Genomic DNA, 19672 nt, shown 5'->3' with positions numbered 1-19672 from the left:
GAATGAGACAGAAAACCATGACAGGAAGCAGAACGTGCCAGCCCCAGGCGAGGGTCCGAGACTGAAAGTAGAGAAGGAGATTTCTGTTTGGGGAGCAGAGTGAGTCAGGGAGCGTCTCACTAAGGGAGCAGCACTTGGAACACAGCATTTGTAGCCCACATTGGTGGGGACGGGCGTCCCGGCGGGGCACACAGACAGGATTGAACACCAGGGTTGACTCTGCTGGAAATGCAGCCGTGGGTGTGGGGGTGTGTGTGCGGAAGCCCCCAGTTCTGCGAGTCGGGTCTCAGTCCGATAGCTTGTGGGGAGACTGGAAAGATATCAGGGTAACAGAGTGATGGGGTGAGAATTGTCCTTTAGGAGGGTGAAGCTGGAGTGCTCGCAGGTAGGGTGTGTGTGGGGTGGGGTCAGTGGGAGCCGGGGGGTTCATGGGCAGATCTGGTGGGCTCTGGGAGTCAGTGGAGGGGAGGCCACAGGACGAGGCCTCTCCTTAGGGGTGAAGCGGGAGAAGGGGGCTTCAGGTGTGCCTGAGGTGTGAACCTGGATAAACAAGAAGACTGTCTGCACCCAGGACGGACGTGGGCGAGGAGGATAGGGCTGGGGGTCAGAGCTGCTTGTCTCTGTGCTGTCTCCCTCCTCCCAGCTCTGGGGGGACACCAGCTTCCTCACTCCTCCTCCGGGATTTCTTCAGTGCACACCTTGTGGCTTGAGTCAGGTGCTGGTCTGGGGGGTTCGCTGTGCACAGTGGCCTCCCATGGCCTCGGTTTGGGGTGCAGGAACTCCCCCTACTCTGATGGAAGGGGGTGCACGCCTGGTGGAGGGGTGGTCCCTGGACGCTTTAACTCTTCCCCCGGGGACCAGCGGGGACTGGGAAGGAGAGGGACAAGAAGGACCGTACATGTGAACAGCCTGAAAGGTTTTTGGGTTCTGGCATTAACTTTTAAATCTCCTGCAGGTGTCTCTGGACCAGACGGCCGCCCCGGTGCTGGACAGCAGCAGCTTGGGGGTGAGCACAGGCCAGTCCGTGGACAGGGGCAACAGCCAGACCTTCGGGAACTTGCAGAGCTTGGGGGAACAGGGCTTCCCCTCCGCAAACTCCAGCGATAGCGGGTGAGCCTCAGTAAGACCACACTTGTGCTCCTGGGAGGTGGGGATGCTCTGACTGCAGAGGCCGGGGGTCTGGATCTCGGGCCGGAGTTCTAACTTGGCTACGAGTTATGTCTGGGAGCCCAGACCAGTCAGTCCTCACCGGCACCTTCCGACGGGGCTGGTGGTCTGTGCCCTGCCGTCCTCACAGGCTCCTGTAGAGACACCACGGCATCAGGTGCTGTGTGGGATCTGGGCTCGTCCAGCCTCTCATGTCTCTAGGCCCACGTCCCCACCAAGCCTGGTGGACGCTTCAGCTCCGGGGCACAGGAAAGGCATGCACGTTTCTGCTTCCTTGTCGCTCACGAGGGTAGAACAGCAGGTTCTCTTCTGCTTTTGGAAGAGGAACTGGGAATGTCTAGGCTGGAGAAGGCCGGGACCTACACGAGTCAGAACGCCTGGCTGAATTACAGAGAACACACTCCATCTCACGGCAGAGAGCCCCAGGCAGCTGGTCCTGCCTCAGGGAACCAAGCTCTGCCGCTGATGATGTTCACACGACGGGGTGGCCTCTGTCCAAACGCTTGTCACAGGGACTCAGGCATCGGAAGGAAGTTCACTTCCAGGGTCTTTCTTTAAAGGCTCCTTTAACCCCTGAGGTTCTGAAATGCTCTGGTGGGTCCTGGACCCACCGAGTAGGAAGAGGAGACCAAGACGGGTGCCCGGGGAGGGGGCGGGGGTTAAGGACCTTCCGGATAAGCCCCAGGTTTGGTGTGACCCGTGCCTGTGTGTCCTGTGCCCAGGGACGTGGGTTCAGTTGCTGAGTATTCAGCATCTTTATGATCCGTCATATCGTCAGGGAAGAGCTCGCGCAGCAGGTGATGGAAAGCTCTGGGCACTGGGAGCAGGCAGACGGGATTCAAATGTGGACCCTTGATGCCTCCTGGCTCTTTGACCTTCACCAGTTGTTTTTTTTGGCCATGCCATGTGGCATGTGGGATCTCGGTTCCCCAACCAGGGATTGAACCTGTGCCTCATACATTGAAAGCTCGGAGTCTTAACTACTGGACTGCCAGGGAAGTCCCCTTCACCAGCATCTTCCACGTCTCCAAGTTCAAAAGGGTGGCTGTTACTGTTGTGTTTAGTATCTTTGACCGCTTTGGACTTGGTGGGTGTCAGTCCATGCTCAGTATTTTACACACGTTAACCTCTCAGCAACCCTGGAGGACAGGAACAGTGTCCTCCCCAGCTTATAGATGGGGAAACTGAAGCCAAGCGAAACCAGAGGCCCTCCCACTGGTGGTGATGACCGTGGGATTCTGGCCCCCGTGCTCTGACCACAGTACCTGGTGCTTCTGTGTGTGCTGAGTCGCTCAGTCGTGTCCAACTCTGCGACCCCATGGACTGTAGCCCACCAGGCTCTCCTCTATCCGTGGGGATTCTCCAGGCAAGAATACTGAAGTGGGTTGCCATGCCCTCCTCCAAGGGATCTTCCCAGCCCAGGGATCAAACCCTCGTCTCCTGCAGCTCCCACACTGCGGGCAGATTCTTTACCCCTGAGGCACCAGGGAAGAAGGATGTGTGTGGGAGGCCCAGAGCTTCCCTCCAGGGAAATATCTTGGAAGTGGTCGGGCCTGACATAGATTATTCAAAGGGGAGATGCTTGTTAAAGGAAGCAAGTTAGGACACAAAACCACTTTGAATTCTTTTTTTTTTTTTTTAAATAAATTTGTTTAATTGGAGGATAACTATCTGTAACTGCTTTACAGTGTCATGTTGGTCTCTGCCCTGCAGCCACGTGAGCCATCATAGGTGTACCCAGGTCCCCTCCCTCCTGAAGCTCCCTCCCACCCCACCCCTCTAGATTGTCGAAGAGCACCGGTTTGAGCCTTCTGTGTGACAGAGCACCTGCCCTTTAGCTAACTAAATATTTCACATGTGGTACTGTGTATATTTCAGTGCTACTGTCTCAATTCATCCCACCCTCTTCTGCCCCCGCTGGGTCTGTAAGTCTGTTCTGTGGGTCTGAATCTCTGTTTCTGCCCCACAAATAGGTTTATCAGATCAGCCCAACCAGCCCAGCTTGAGGGCAGCCACGATGTCATATATAGTCCCTGGGGGACATGGGGACCCAAGGATGGGGTTTAAATACATACACACACACACACACACACACACACACACACACACTTCTTTGGAAAGGGCTTCCCTTGTGGCTCAGATGGAAAAGAATCTGCCTGCGGTGTTTAATCCCTGGGTTGGGACGATCTCCTGGAGAAGGAAATGGCAACCCAGTCCAGTGTTCCTGCCTGGAGAATTCCATGGACAGAGGAGCTTGATGGGCTACAGTAAATGGGGTCGTAAAGAACTGGACATGACTGAGCAACTAACACACACACACACGCTTTGGAAGCAGGATAGCCCCGCTGAGATACCCCCAGGATGTAGCTGTCCATACTTTGCTTCAGTGTCTTCAGTGTCCAGATCATCCTGGCTTCCTTCTCTATTTGCAGTGCTCAGCAACTGGTGGCCAGCTCTCTGACATCTTCCTCCACCCTGGTGGAGATCCTGGAGGCCATGAAGCACCCCTCGTAAGTGGCTGAATGCAGGGGGTCAGAGGATCCCATGGCATGAGCCAGGGTGCTGCTCAGGCAGTGCGGTTTGGTGGGTTTATACCTGACTCCTCAACAGCTGTGTGGCCTTGGGCAAGTTACTTGACCTCTCTGAGCCCTGTTACCTTGTTTGTAAAGCAGGGACTACAGTGGTTGAGTCACAGGTATTCTGAAGGCCAGGTCTTCCCCTCCCCCTTCTCCTTTCCCCCGTCACACCTTCTTGTCCCGCCACAGGGATTTCTCTGGGTCTGGGAAGAGTGGGGAGAGATTGCACTGTGAGGGTCCTCACTTCAGTGGGGGAGTCTCTTCTTTTTTTACCTTCTCTCTCTCCTTGTTGCCTCCTTGGAACTCAGGACAGGTGTCCAGCTGCTCCCTGAGCAGAAGGGCCTCTCGCCAAGCTGCTTCATCAGCGCGGAAGTGGTGCACTGGCTGGTGAACAACGTGGAGGGGGTACAGACGCAGGCCATGGCCATCGACATCATGCAGGTGAGACCAGGGGCGGGGGGTGCTGACCGATGCCTCACGGGCCCATCTTGCTTTGAAAGGCACTTCTATACCTGACTTAAACGTTAGGCAGGATCTGCCGTGTGCACTGAGGTGTTTTGGGCAGAATCTATACTTCTGACCCTCGGAGGGGAGTCCCAGTGAAAAGTGCCCAGGCAAAGCCTTCTCTCTGCCTCAGCGCCTTCCTGGCTCCCTGCTCTTCCCAGAGCGCCGGGCACAGCCGAGTGTGGTCTGTCTGCATCTCATTCATCCTTCGCCCTGACCGGGCCCTTTGAGAACAGGGCAGCTCCGACCATGTGTTTCCACAACACCGGTGCCCGAGTATTGCTTGGCACGTGGTAGGCACTGAGCCAGCCCTTGCAGAATTTAATGACATCGTTCGGAGCTGGGATTAAACTCGAGAAGTGGGCAAGGGAAAGGTCAGCGCACACTGTCCTGTCCACACAGAGGCCCCCATGGAGAATCAGTGACGTTTGATCAATGTGTGTCCATATAATGAAATTATTAAAAACATACATGAGAATTACATTACACTAACCATTTATTTCTGGATAGAGAAGAAGGGAGTGAGACATGGGAGAATCCATAGAGATTTTAAAGTTTTGTTTAGTTTTCTTTGGCTACGCTGCATGGCTTGTGGGATCTTAAACAAAAATCTCTTTAAGTCTAGAGAAGGCAATGGCACTCTACTCCAGTACTCCTGCCTGGAAAATCCCATGGACAGAGGAGCCTGGTGGGCTGCAGTCCAGGGGGTTGCTGAGGGTCAGACACAACTGAGCGACTTCACTTTGATTTTTCACTTTCATGCATTGGCAAAGGAAATGGCAACCCACTCCAGTGTTCTTGCCTGGAGTATCCCAGGGACGGGGGAGCCTGGCGGGCTGCCGTCTATGGGGTCGCACAGAGTTGGACACGACTGAAGTGACTTAGCAGCAGCAGCAAAAAGTTAAATTAGTCGAAGGTGGCTGATGGTATGGCCTGGGTTTTCTTTGTACTTGTCTGTGTTTGAAATACCTAATGACACTGTATTATGCGTTTGCATTTTATAGTGTCATCTGTATCAGGCACAGCGTTTAACATAGTGCCACCGATATAGCTGATGGCAGGAGAGTGGGGTCTGAGGGGTTCCCCTGCAGGAATTTCAGAGTGTTGCTGACTCTCCTTCTAGAAAATGCTGGAAGAGCAGCTCATTACACACGCCTCTGGTGAAGCCTGGCGGACCTTCATCTACGGCTTCTATTTCTACAAGATCGTGATGGACAGAGATCCTGAGCGAGGTGAGGCTGACTATTGCCTACGAAGCAGGTATTTCCTGGCAATCAGATCAGATCAGACCAGTCGCTCAATCGTGTCCGACTCTCTGCGACCCCATGAATCGCAGCACACCAGGCCTCCCTGTCCATCACCAACTCCCGGAGTTCACTGAGACTCACGTCTGTCGAGTCAGTGCTGCCATCCAGCCATCTCATCCTCTGTCCTCCCCTTCTCCTCCTGCCCCCAATCCCTCCCAGCGTCAGAGTCTTCTCCAATGAGTCAACTCTTCCTGGCAACGCGCCCCCCCAACTACAGGGCTTCTCAGGCTCCTTGTGTGACGCTGTCCCCTCTGTTGATGGACATGTCAACCTCCCTGAGCATCTGTACTTACTTGAGCATCACCGGAGGATAAAATAGTTTTTTAATTGAAATAGAGGTCACGTGACATGAAACTAACCATTTTATTTATTTTTGCCTTTTTTTTTTTTCGGTCATGCCACGTGGCTTGTGGTGTCTTGGTTCCTCCATCAAGGGTTGAACCTAGGACCACCACTGTGAAAGTGCCTAACCACTGGACCACTGGGAAGTTCCCCCAAACTAAGCATTTTAAAGGGGACAGTTCAGTGGCACACAGGGCTCACAGTGTCACGTAGCCACCACCTCTGTCTACTTCCATGACCTTTTCATCACCCTAAAGGGAAACCCCATTCTCACGGGTGCTCCCTCCCAAACTCTGCCTCGCTCAGGCCCTGGCCACTAGTCAGCTGTCTGTCTCTAAAGGCTGCCCCATTCTGAACATTTCTACCCAAGAGGCTTCACGCCCTCCACAGCCTTTCATGGCTGGCTTCCTAGCGCTGTGTTTTCAGATTCACTGCGTCAGGCGTGAATCGGTGAGAACACAGGCACCCGTGCTGAGGGCCCCCCCACCGCCCTCCGCAGTGGCTGTGCAGCAACCCACCACCTGGCACACGACGGCAGTGGACGACTTCGCCAGCTTCCAGCGCAAGTGGTTCGAGGTGGCCTTCGTGGCAGAGGAGCTCCTGCACTCGGAGATCCCCGCCTTCCTGCTGCCCTGGCTGCCCAGCCGGCCAGCCTCCTACGCCAGCAGGCACAGCTCCTTTAGCCGCAGCTTTGGGGGCCGCAGCCAGGCCGCCGCGCTCTTGGGTAGGTGCTTGGGCCGGTGGGGCCCGGGGAGTGCTGGCGGGTAGCCAGCCGGAAGGGCGATGCCGTGGGAACCAGGGTTAGGGCCACCATGGCTGTCATGCTGTGACTGTCAGCGCTGCGGGCTCCTGTGCAGCTTCCACCGGCTGAGTGGGGCACGTGCATTACAGCCAACCAACAGGGCTCAGCAGTCGTCAGATCGGGGCCTGGTGCTAGTCCTGCATGGACCAGACGGACAGTGTGGTCACTTTTCCCAGGGGTCAGGACACAGAGGCTGTGAGTGACTATTCTCTGTTGGTTTAACCCCTGCCAGAGGCTGTCCCCACACCAGAGTATCTCAGGACCTCAGAAGAGGAAGGGGTCTCAGGGGTGGTCCATTCCAGGCACTCACTCTGAGCATGGACCTCCCGTCTGTCCTCCCCACTAAATGTGCTTACCTTAGGGCATGCACCCCAGGACTCTTCCCTAAGGTGGGGTGAATACGTGCTTATTGAATGGTGGTGACCTGATTATGAGAACCAGACTGATGAGTTGAGATATGAGTTCTAGGCAAGGTGTCATGAGATTCCCCTCACAGGCAGGTTGGAGTGACCCCGAAAACCCCGCAGAAGGAGGGGAACAAACATAACACAGGCCAGACTCCAGTGAAATTCCTCTTTCTACCTGGTCAGCCTGGAAGTGCTCGGCTAACTTGAGTTCTTGCCTGGCTGGTGGGATGGAAACCTTGCTGGTTTCCAGATTGTCAGAGTCACTCAGAGCCAGCATGGCCAATGCCCTGTGTGAGACGTAGGGGCAGGGCACCGCCCATCACCATGGCCCCCAGGCATGGGTGCAGGGCCCCGTGTGTTGCACTTACTCCTTTGTTAGGGTTTCTGCTTCTGGGAGAAGTGTTATTGTTTTGGTTCTTGACAGTTTCTTCAGGAACACCCTGGGCATCAGGGGTTCAATAATTCTGAAACCAGGCAGAATCTTTCACGTGCACGTTTTCTGGGAAAATACTCTTACTATTTCAGGAGCTCGCATGATTGTTAGAGTGGGCTGCTGCCCATGGAGAAATGCCACTGGATTCGAGGGGGAGGGAGGAAACGGGACTGATCTCAGTTTATAGAAGCCCCAGGTCTGGCCTCACCCAGAAAGACAGAGTGGAGCCCTGGCTTTTGTTTACTTCCGAGCCAGCTTCAGGCCTTTGGTCAGGAACTCTATGTCTGACCCGTCTCTACAACACCCATCTTGGCTGAGAAGGATTTGTGAGCAGGAGCCCAGATCAGATGAGCTACTTTGGTGCTGACCTGGCATCAGTGGGCAGCACCCAGTCATTGGGACAGGGCATTGCATATGTCTGCTCCTTTATGTCTGACTCTTTGCAACACCATGGACTGTGACCCACGAGGCTCCTCTGTCCGTGGGGATTCTCCAGTCAAGAATATTAAAGTGGGTTGCCATTTTCTTCTCCAGAGGGGTCTTCCCAACGCAGGGATCGAACCTGTGTCTCCAGCATTGAGGAGGGTTCTTTACCACTAGGGCCACTTGGGAAGCCTGGGACAGAGCGTTAGATTTCAGTAAGAGTTTCCATTTCTTGAGAAAAGATGATAGAACTATTGCCTTCCTGGGTTGAAACCAAAAAGCAACACCTCCTCCTCACTCTGGTCTAGGCTGCTTGGTCTCTGGAATCGGAAGATCTGGGGCTCAGCCTGGCTCAGGTTCTGACTCTGATCTTGACCAGGGCAGTTCCCCTCCATGGGCTGCTATTTCCTCATCTGTAGATCCGGGGCTGGATTAGATTAGAGGAGGCAAGCTATGAACAAACAGGCCTATTTGATCATTTGTTTGTTTTAGAATAACTTTGGTTTTAGAGCACTTTTAGGTTCACAGCAAAACTGAGCAGAAAGCACAGAGCTTCTGTATACTCCCTGCCCGCCCCTGCCTCCCCGCCATCGACATATCCCACTGAAGGGGGACGTTTGTTACAGTCAATGGCCCTGTACCAGCACATCATTATCAACCAGGTCCATGGTTTCCCTTAAAGTCTGCTCTGGGTGTTCTGCCTTTTATGGGTTTAGACAAATGTGTAATGACACGTACTCACCATTATGGGGCTTCCCGGGTGGCACTAGTGGTAAGACCCTGCTTCCAATGCAGGAGACATAGGAGATGCAGGTTCTGTCCTCGAGTCAGGAAGAGCCCCTGGAGCAGGGCAGGCCCACTCATTCCAGTGTTCGTGCCTGGAGGATCCCATGGACAGAGGAGCCTAGCGGCCTATAGTCCACAGTCCAAAGGGTCGCAAAGAGTTGGACGTGACCAAAGCAACTTAGCACAGCGCAGCAGCACTCACCATTATAGTATCACACAGAGTAGTCTCACTGCCCTAAAAATCTATCTGTTTTTGTAAATAAAGTTTTATTGGAACACAGTGTGCTCATTCATTTAGGTAATGTCTGGCTGCTTTTGCACTCTTAACAGCAGCATTGAGTAGTGAGAACAGAGACTTTATAGCTGCACAACCTAAAACACTTGCTTCCTGGACCTTCATAGCAAACATTGGCCGAGCCCTGGACTAGACGATCTCCAGGAAGCGTCTAGGCCCTGCAGTTTCACGTCGATGTGCTTGGCTGTTTGCTCCTCCTCCTCACCCCCTGCCTTCCTTTCCCTCCCCGGGCACCCCACTGCCTGCACGCTGACGTAGCTGCCACTGTCCCGGAGCAGAGGACCGTGACCCTGGACGTGGACGTGAACAACCGCACGGACCGGCTGGAGTGGTGCAGCTGTTACTACCACGGCAACTTCTCTCTGAACGCGGCCTTCGAGATCAAGCTGCACTGGATGGCTGTGACCGCCGCCGTGCTCTTTGAGATGGTGAGCCCCCCTGTGTGTGGTCGGGCCTGTGTAGGGATTCTCATCCCTTAAACAACTGTTTTCAGTTCAGGCTCCTGTTACCTTCACCTGGACCATTGCAATAGCCTCTCTCAAAAAATTAAACACTGTGAAAAACTCAAACAGTCAGAAAAGGTGTAGATCAGGGGGTGTCTGAGCCTTGGGCTCCTGACTTGTAGGATAGGTTGTTCTGTCAGGAGTAGGGGACCTGGCCTGTGCGCTGTAGGATGTAGAGACCAACAGCATCCTTGGTCTCTGCCCACAGTGGCACCCCCTCCTGTGTCAACCAAAAATGTCTCCAGATTTTGCTAGTGTTCCCAGGGAGGAAGGCATTGCCCCAGTTGAGAATCCCTGGTGTAGAGCAAAAAGTAACGCTCTCTCCCACCCTCCCCCTGTTCTCTGGAACTTCCATCTGCTGCCCTGACACTTCACTGGTACCGTGGAGACATTCTGTGCAGGTAGAGGCCCTGTCACTTTTTTTTTTTAACAGATAATGTTCTGAGAATTTCCTGTCACCTATGTATCTTCTGTATAAATAAGTCGGCCTCTTTTTTTTTTTTTAATTGGTTTTGCCTCATTTTGGGGGGAAGGTGTTTTAAAATAATGTTGTTTCTTAAAACAATGTTAACATATGTGGGATTTCCCTGGCAAGTCCAGTGGTTAAGACTCAGTACTTCCACTGCAGCGGGGCTCGGGTTTGATCCCTGGTCTGGAAAGCTAAGATTCTGCATGCTGCTTGGTACAGGAAAAAAAAAAGTTGTGCATAACCGGAAACTCCGTGCTTCTGTGCTTCCCACCAGGTTCAAGGTTGGCACCGCAAGGCCACCTCCTGTGGCTTTTTGTTGGTGCCGGTTTTGGAGGGGCCCTTTGCTCTGCCCAGTTACCTGTACGGCGACCCGCTCCGGGCCCAGCTGTTCATCCCACTCAACATCAGCTGCCTGCTCAAGGAGGGCAGCGAGCACCTGTTTGACAGTAAGAGACACCCGCCTCCCAAGGGCTGTCACCTGCACAGAGCCCGCCCCCCGCCCCACCCTCCAGGGTTGCCTCCCGAGGCACCAGGAGGGAGCTCAGCTTTTCGTGGGTGGTGAAAAGAAGGGGCTTCTGGTGAGGGACCAGCGTTTAATCCTGGTTTCTTCACTTAGTGGCTGGCCAGCCCTGGACAAGTCACCTAATGTCTCTGAGCCTCAGATGGCCTTGTTTCTCAAATGGGGCTGGCCAGAGCTGCCTTGCCAGCTCAGGGAGACCCTCGTGTGGCCGGGGGAGCATGGTGGGTAGGAGGGGCGCTGCTGTTTGGGCTCTCCCGTGCCCTCCTCTCTCCGCTCCAGCCTGACTGGCGTGGGTGGCAGGAAGCTGAGCCGTACGGGAGGCTTGCACCTGCTGCTCCATGCAGCAGGGCTGGAGAGGGGAGGCTCCGAAAGCAGAGCGGGACACGGTGCGCTGTGTGCACGGCTGAGGCGCCTCAGCACCCGGAGGGCTCCAGTCCCACAGCACAGGAAGGCAGAGCAGAAGGAGGACGAGGGGCCCCTGGTCCCAGCCCTCCCCCAGAACTGAGCCCACGGGGCCAGCCTTGCCCGCCTGACTCCAGGGGCAGGTGTGCACAGATCGAGGGGTGAGCTGCGTTCACACGGCACGGACTTTTCACCACCAAGCACACTGCAGTGAGCGTATTCTTAGCTCCTGCAAAGCGTCCCATAAGCTCACAGGTGACCTTTTTATAAGGAAAAGCTGGAGTCGCTGCTGGTGATCCGAGCCCTTTAGCTTCCTAGGTGTAGAAATTATCAGTGTGGAAGAAGAAACCTTTGAGGCAAAGGAGGTGCTTTTCCCTGAGTTCTCATGAGTCTGTGGCGTACTTGGTGGCAGAGAACCGTTCTCCCCCACCCCCATGCCGGGGTGCAAAAAGCTTTTGTTCTGAAGGTACATCTGTATGTTTTTTACATTTTGGAAGACATTTTTGTACAGACACAGCATTTTAAGCAGTAGTTGGGGATCCAGGCGAGCTGCATGACCCCTGGAGGCCATAGATCCCGTGATCCTTAGAGTTTATGAGTTCCCCCCACCCCCTACGCTCTTGTTTCCTCCTGTGGTATGGCTGCAGAGGGACCGTTTTCTGCACTCCTGAAATGCCAGATGTTTATATCCGTGTCTGATGACTTTAAGCCAGGCACTGCCTCCTACTGCTGTTGTTAATGTGCTGCGGAGAAGGCGAGATCTTCACCCACACCATCCAAAGACTCTTCTGGGGTCTCCCACCTTCGCTGTAACTGGGCAGGAGTGCTCACAGGGCTGGCCCCGGAGGACATTGCTGTATGAGCTGATGGTTCTCCCTGCCAGTTGTAACCCAGTCTGCAAGACCAGCATCCTCTGTTGGTTGCCATGGTTACAGCTGAAAGAAAGGCATCCTAGTTGAAAGGAATAAGGACTTGAATCTGAAAATCGATTTTCTTGCTTCTGTGCCATCTCTGCTCCTGTCCTCTCCCTTTCTAATAAGGAATTCAACATCTTAAAAACATGATGAGAACGTGCTGTGTCTTGTATTTACCAATTAAAGCCAACATCTTTTTTTTTTTTCTCTTTGGTTACCCAGAATCCTCACATCTATCGTACATATAAAATTCCAAAGAAGGAAAGAGCAGTCAAGCCCCTGCAGGCGCCCCTGGCCTCTGGGATGCCGTGTTGAGTGGTTGCTGCTCTAGCACTCAGCACGCTGACCCTAAGGGCAGCCCCAGCCCGTGGCCTCTGCCCTGTGACAACTGCCTTAGCCCTGCCACCTCCTTGCCCTGCTCCTCTCCTCACACCAGCCAGGCCACAGCATGAAGTCGGCGGTGGGGGTGGGCACCCATCTACCCCACGCCACTCCCCTCCCCAGCTGGTCACTTTTCCAAAAACCATTTTTATATTGATTTGCTTCAGTTTCCCCACCCCTAAACTGGAAGATTGGTAAATCGTTTTTTTCTCCTTGGAAGCAAATAGCATGCACTTAAAGCTTGTCCTTTGCTTGGATTTAATATCCTGCTCCTTTCTGCTTTTGGCACAGACTTCATTAGAATGAGTCTCATAGCAAGTTCTGGCAGCTCACGCTGGTCGCTGAGGACTTGTGTTCCTCCCCTCTCTAGACCTTGATGGAGCTGGGGGGCTGTCATTCTCTTTAGGACGTCCCTCCTTGGGGTGGAGGTCAGTCCTTCTGAAAGCTGGTGGCGTGGAAAAGCAGAGCTCGGGCTCAAGGGGGGAGAATTGCCAAGAGTAGTAAGGGATCACGGAGGCCGGACCCAGGGATGATTGCAAACCTTGGAGTAGCAACTCAGTGTTTATTCTTTTTTTCCTTGCAGGCTTTGAACCAGAAACATACTGGGACCGAATGCACCTTTTCCAGGAAGCCATCGCGCACAGGTTTGTTCCTAGCAAGAAGGAAGCATGGGGAGGCCTCGGTGTTTGTCTCAAACAGTGAAGCTAGCCCATCCCCTTTCCTGGGAGACAGAGCCAGTCCACCAAGGACAGGTGTACTGCGTGTCTCCGACGGGTCCCTCTGCTGCGGTTCCAGAGATGAGCCCTCCTGTCCAGTTCCTGGAGCTGCGGTTTTTTAGGCCTGATTCCCTCTTATTCGTGTTGGTGGGAGAGCAGAGAGCCGTCTCCTCAGCCTCCACCCAGAGGCAAACTTGCCAGGAGATGAAAACCTGTAGAATTTTTCAGGAGCCCCTTGACCCATGTTGAGAAGACAATGGACACTTAACAAGCAATAGATACATTTAGTGGCTACTTAGTGATACCTACTATGTGTACCAAGGAAGGCCTGTCCTAGGCGCAGGCCGGTCCAGCTCTGTCTCCAGAATGTCACTAGCTCAGTGTCCGGTGGCTTCCTTGTGTTAACCATAGAAAATCAAAACCTCCTGTGCTGCTTTTAGGGTCATATCACCTTATTCAGGTGCCTTCAGCTGTCCCAGCCGCACCGTGCACACAGACACCCACCGTGCACACACCACTGTGCATACCCACACCCACCATGCACACGCACACACTGTACACACACACTCACACCCTGTACACACACGCACACCATGCACGCAGACCTCACTGTGCACACCCCTTCCACTATGCATACACACCCCCACATACCATGAACACACATCCCCACTGTACACACACACACACCGTGCACACACCACTGTGCATACCCACACCCACCATGCACACGCACACACTGTACACACACACTCACACCCTGTACACACACGCACACCATGCACGCAGACCTCACTGTGCACACCCCTTCCACTATGCATACACACCCCCACATACCATGAACACACATCCCCACTGTGCACACACACACCCCGTGCACACAGACACCATGCTTACTCCCACCATGCACACACACACCCACCGTGTACACACACACACACCTACTGTACACACACCCCATCATGCACAAACACACCCCCACTATACACACACTCCACAGCCATAAGGTGAAGTCCAGACCGTTCAGCCTCCTCCACCCAAACTGGCCCAGGCCTGCCTTAGATCTTCCTCTGCGCTTGTCTTTGATGCCTGGTAAAGGCTGTGAAATAAGTGCCGGGGACCTGACTTCCTCCTCTCAGGAGGAGGGTGTACGATTCGGGGCAGTCGAGTGAAGAGGTCGGTGGGAAAGGACTTTGACGCGAGAAGCATACAGGCCTGGTTCACCTCTGCCCCGCCCACCCCTCCACCAAGCATCCGGCCGAGGAGTCTTGAGCTGCTCTGCCTTCGTGTTCTCCCGGGTTGTTGGTGGGGTTCCCTGACATTCCTGTCACCCAGTGAGCCTCCAGGAGACGGTGGTTACTGTTAGGAAGACCCCAGCCGAGTTTGTCAGCAGGTCGTGCTGATCCACACTGAGTAGATAGCCTTGATGGGAAAGTTGAGAGGAGGAAGCGCGAACTCCAGAGCTGTGCCCACAGGTGCTAGAACTGGCTAATGGTGCTGAGCTCACGGTGCAAGCAGCCGATCGGTTTAGCTACACATCTGACTTCACATGCAGCCGATCGGTTTAATCTACACATCTGACTTCACATGTCCTTCAGCAAAGAGTTATCAGGTGCCTTGTGAAACCGGGAGCTTCTGCCCAGGATGCAACACAGCACCTCCCCAGAGCTCAGTCCAGAGAGGAGACAGGACTGTGCCTGCTTTAGTGCTGCCTCCTCACAGCACTTGTTACATAAACCCCTCAACTCAGGGCAGGGGCCGCACTCGCCAGCACGTCCTCTACAGCACTTAGCAGGCAGAGCTGTGATGAATGCGCTTTGTGGAAATAGAAAAACCAGGCACAGAACCTGCCATGGATGGAAAACAGCCCCTCCTGCCTGTTTCCAGAACAGAGTGAGGCAGGGCCCCATGTGTTTCTCGCCTTAAGGAAAATGACTCCGGTTGCGGCATTTCTCAGTGCGAAGCCTTTATTGGGAACACTGCACTTAGTGCAGGAGCCCAGACAGGAAGGGGAGTGAGGCCGGGCAACTCAGTGGAGTGAAGACAAGGGCCTGCCCCGGGGAGCTGAGGGTCTTGGGGGTGGGGTGGTGAAGGGGAGAGGGAGGCAGGGCCAGTGTGATGGAGGGGGGTGGCTGGGAGGATGACGGCTGGAGGAAGGAGGGCCAGGCAGGTGAGGGGCTCTCAGCTCCTCAGAGGGGACAAGGTGGGCGGGGCGGAGGGTGGGAAGCGGTGAGGATGGAGAGGAGCACAGGGACGTTCCACGGGGATACTTTCCAGGTCCCCTCTCCCAGGCCGGGCTGCTTGAGGGTCGTGTCAGCCACACTCCGGCCCAGGAGGTCCTCAGCAGCGTGTCTCGCTGACCTTCCTTTAGGTTTGGGTTTGTTCAAGATAAGTATTCTGCGTCCGCTTTCAACTTCCCAGCCGAGAACAAGCCCCAGTACATCCATGTCACAGGTGAGGCGCCCCGGGCGTGGCGTGGAGGGTGGGGTAGGATGGTGTGCACGGGCTGGCCTGGGGTCCCCTGCCTGCCTCCGTCCTGGCGGCACCGCCACCCGGCCCTGTCCCCGCAGGGACAGTGTTCCTGCAGCTGCCCTACTCCAAGCGCAAGTTCTCGGGGCAGCCGCGGCGGCGCCGCAACTCCACCAGCTCCGCCAGCCAGACCCTGTTCTGCGAGGAGCGCGTGGGCTACAACTGGGCCTACAACACCATGCTCACCAAGACCTGGCGCTCCAGCGCCACCGGCGACGAGAGGTTCGCCGACCGGCTGCTGAAGGACTTCACAGACTTCTGTGGCAACCGCGACAGCCGGCTGGTGGCCTTCTGGGCCAGCTGCCTGGAGAAGATGCACGCCAGCGCCCCGTGACAGGCCGGGGCTGGGGCTGGCGTCCCCCTGCCCGTGAGACTCGTAGGGGGGACAGTCGGGCAGGTTCGGGGGGGTGGGGGCTGTGGGGGTGCCTGTCCCCCCACCAGCGTCCATCCTCTTCCCGGAAGGAAGTTGCAGGAGCCGCTGTGCCCCGGGAGCAGGCGGGAGGGCTGTCCCGTGAACATCCGCAGTCTGTCAGAGTGGGATCTGCCACTTCCCGCCCAGGAGGAGTGCTCACAGGATGTATAATTTTGTGAAATAATGTACCATAAGCTCACACCGCTGTATATACCTGTACAGAGCAGAAGCAGGAATAAAGTGCCCCGGGCAGCATCTCGGTCCCCAGCCTGGTCCCCGGCGGCAGCTACCCCATCCTGGGCCGGGCAGTCACGCCCCGTCGCCGGGGCCCTGGAGGCTGAAGACGTGGCCGAGGACGCAGGGGAGGACTCCAGAATCCACCTGGGGCGTGTGGCTATGAGTTCGCTGAAAGTCGTCTCTGAGCTGAGAAGGGAAAGAAGGGCCTCCTTGCTCCCGCCCATTGGGAACAGGATGCTGGTCCGAGGCTGGGAGTTCTGGAGACGTTTCCCAGCTCGGTGATTGCACCAGGGGCAGGGGGTGCACACAGGCCCCCTGTACACCTGGGCAGCACCCGTCAGCCTCCCGGATGTAGAAATGAGCCTGGGGTGAAGAACCACATGGGGGTGGGATGCGGAAAACGTGGCGGGGAAAGAAATGCATCCCGTTACTGAAGCATCAAGAATTCAGGCCGCGGGGCTTCAGAGCAGAAGGGGCCGCCTTAGTCCCAGCTGTGGTTCCTCAAGGCTCCTGTGCCCAGGAGCGCCTTAAATTGCAGGCTCCACAGCCTCCCTTGGAGATTCTGATTTGGGGGCTCTGGACTCTGCACTGTAAATGATGCTCAAGGGACCCAGCTCTCGATGGTCCATTTGAGAAGCCCTGCCCCCATGCCCCTCCTCTGGGCTTCTTCCCGCTTACCTCACCTGCATCCCCAACCCACCTGGAAATCTGGTTCTCAGACCAAAGCAGAGTAAAGGTCGCACCCCGGAAGGCAGAGGACTCAGGAGCAGGGTGAATGACAAGTGACGGCTCGATGGCAGTAGGGGCAGATGGAGAGCCACAAGGACCGCCCAGGGTATGGGACCCCAAAGGCACAGGACCCCCCCAAAGGCTGGGCCAACACTGCCAAGTTCTACATCAGAGAGGCACAGAAGCCCGTCTCCTGTTTGTAGGAAAGTGAAGTGAAAGTCGGTCAGTCATGTCTGACTCATCTGACCCCCCACGGACTGTAGCCCACCAGGCTCTTCTGTCCACGGAATTCTCCAGGCAAAAGAATACTGGAGTGGGTTGCCATTCCCTTCTCTGCCAGATCTTTCCGACCCAGGGATGGAACCCGTTACAGGCAGATTCTTTACTGTCTGAGCCGCCAGGGAAGCCTGTTTGTTGGAAGAGACTCATCAAAACAAGATGGAAGGTTCAGGTTCTACAAGAAACAAGCACACGATACACATCTGAGACACCGAGGCGCTGCTCACGTGCAGGGAGTCGGGGAGAAGGCAGCAGAAACCGGCTACAGGCTCCTTCGGTTACCTGGAAGACCTGAGATGCGTGAAACGATAGTGGCACCATTCCTTGCGCGTTCCTGTGTTCTGCACAGTGTAGCACACGCCACGCCTCTCCATCCTGTAATCTTGTCAACAGCTGTCACGACCAGATGAGGGTGGGAGCCCCGAGGCCACACACCCAGGCCGTACAGCCGACTGCAGCTGGAATCAGGTCTGTGGGACCCCGGAGCCCAGCCGGGCCCCGTCCACTGCCCTGCGCCCCTCCACTCCCCAGGGAGCTAGGACAGGCAGGCGTCAGCCACCATTCCATCCTGGGGGCCCTTTGTGCCAGCTGACTTTTCCGCCGAGGTGCAGTGCGGGCTCTGGTGGGAAGTGGGCAGGGCCCTTCCTCTCCCCCAGGCTCCCCCGCTCTGGCCTGAAGCCCCTGACGTCAGCCTGCAAGCGCTCCAGGCAGCCCCTGCCTTCAGGCTGGCCCCAGGCCTGGCCTGGAATGTGCGGGCGCTGATAACTCAGTGCCTCCAGCCCATGCATTTGACCTCTGCCCGCTTCTGTGGCTGTGGCAAGAGCCACCTGTTTCTCCGTGGATCCTCACACCCGCGTTCCGAAAAGGCGCCCCCTTCCCCGTGGGGGTGGGAGGAGAAGAGGAGCTGCAGCGCCGTTCTCGGAGGCCCCTGGCGCTCTGAGCACTTCCTTCCTCTGCTTCGAGTCTGGGTGAAACCCAGGGGCCTGCGGGACTCCAGACCTTCCCTTCTTAGCTGGCAGGAAGCCAAGCGCTGAGAGGGCTGGTGCCCCCTTCCCGGTCCTTCAGCAGCCTTGGTGGGAATGGAGTCTCATATCCCAGGTTGCTAATCGGGGGGCGGGGATGGGAATGGAGCCTGGATAAGCAACCTGGGACGTGGTTTTCAGGGTGGCTCTTGTGTTTCCCTTTTGTGGTACCCGTGGCTTGCCTCTCGAGGTGTGTATACACTCTTCGAGAACAGAGAGCACATCTCCCTCACCGTGTACCCTCACTGCGGGTGCCCACCACACACGGGTGCCCACCCCACATGGGTGCTCATTTAGAATGGGTTGAATTCATTCGTTCAGCCAACATTTATGCAAAGCTGGACCAAGGTGGCCCTGCGCTCTTGGTGGAGGGCAGCAGATGCGTAAAGCACGACAGATAGGAGAGGGGGCGTAATTCTGTACAGGGCAGCTGGGCGAGGGCCGTTGTGCCCATCCAGAAGTTCTGACTTGAATGTGCCCAGAGGTTACCACCAGCCGGTTGGGAAGGGAAGGAAAGAAGGCAGAAGAAAGGTAACCTCGACCCCTCCAAGCCGGTGTGCATCCACTGTCCGGGTGCTGGGGCCTGAGGACAGCACCCCCGCCCCCACCCCCACTCCTCAGGGAACGGGAGGGACTCTGCCTGGGTTACTGAGCGCGCGCGCACACACAGGAAGGACTGGACTCAGGATTCTCCACCCCAGGGTGGAGACGTGGGAGACAGCAGCCCACAGACAGGGGCTTCCAGGGCGGGGCGGCCGCGTCCTGGAAGCAGGGAGGACAGGGCTGCCAGCCTGGACTCCCACACAGGGGTGCAGCCTGGGTTCCGGGCTCCCCAGGGCCTGGCCACCGCACTGGCCGCCGTTGGCTGTTGGTGCTGGGAGGATGAGAACGCTCCAGGGTGGTCTAACACAAAGGATGTGTCTTGCCTCAAAGCAGAAGTGAAATGGGACACACTTCCCCTTGTGAGACAAGAAGCAAGTCGGCCCACCCCCTCACCACTGCCTCCTGCAGGAGCGGGCGCCTGGCTGCACCGCTGGGGTCTGAGACTGGGGGACGACAGAGAGGAGCTGGCCTGGTGTGGGGACCCACACAGGGAGCTGGGGTCCACCTCCCACTGTGCTCGCTGCCTCGGGCAGCATCCCTGTGACTGGAAGATGCTATTTCTACCCAGTTTTATGATTTAGGCTCTAAGGGGGTTGGTCTCCGGGCAGAGCCACAGCCAGCCCATCACTGCAGAAGGGAGGTGTGTGTGGTTTGTTGGCTCATTCACTGTTAACACATTCAGCTTCCACTTTCCCATCCATCATTACATTAAGACCCATCTATGTGCCAGGCTTTGAGTGGATACAGGAGGGAGAAGGGCACGATTAAAGGCCACACAAATATATATGGTGATGACTATGAAATAAAAATAGGTGGGAAAAATGCTCCAAAGGCCATGGAGAGGCCACTGTGCGAGGTCTGACAGACACCTGACTGAGAATGGGGCTCATGGAGGCTCCTCTGTGGAGACCTGGTGG

At 55.9% G+C, this 19672-nt stretch overlaps 1 protein-coding gene across 5 annotated transcripts in view; it reads left to right on the top strand.

The window, feature by feature from the left end:
• Window positions 1-16265, top strand: part of DEPDC5 (DEP domain containing 5) — a 72951-nt gene extending 56686 nt beyond the window's left edge. For 4 of the 5 annotated variants that reach the window (XM_027566225.1, XM_027566223.1, XM_027566224.1 and 1 more), the window contains 10 exons: window positions 956-1110; window positions 3600-3677; window positions 4052-4184; window positions 5371-5479; window positions 6396-6620; window positions 9301-9470; window positions 10289-10460; window positions 12815-12875; window positions 15316-15398; window positions 15515-16152. In XM_027566225.1, coding sequence (XP_027422026.1) covers window positions 956-1110; window positions 3600-3677; window positions 4052-4184; window positions 5371-5479; window positions 6396-6620; window positions 9301-9470; window positions 10289-10460; window positions 12815-12875; window positions 15316-15398; window positions 15515-15807 — 1479 coding nt within the window. In that variant the 3' untranslated portion in view covers window positions 15808-16152. Of the gene's footprint in view, window positions 1-955; window positions 1111-3599; window positions 3678-4051; window positions 4185-5370; window positions 5480-6395; window positions 6621-9300; window positions 9471-10288; window positions 10461-12814; window positions 12876-15315; window positions 15399-15514 lie in introns of all 5 variants that reach the window. The other variant, XM_027566227.1, reaches the window with a different exon arrangement.
• Window positions 16266-19672: the final 3407 nt, after the last annotated feature.

This window comes from Bos indicus x Bos taurus, chromosome 17, assembly GCF_003369695.1.
Source record: "Bos indicus x Bos taurus breed Angus x Brahman F1 hybrid chromosome 17, Bos_hybrid_MaternalHap_v2.0, whole genome shotgun sequence".
NCBI classification, from domain to species: domain Eukaryota; kingdom Metazoa; phylum Chordata; class Mammalia; order Artiodactyla; family Bovidae; genus Bos; species Bos indicus x Bos taurus.
Note: the sequence above shows the minus strand (reverse complement) of the source record. Positions and strands in the feature narration are given on the sequence as shown.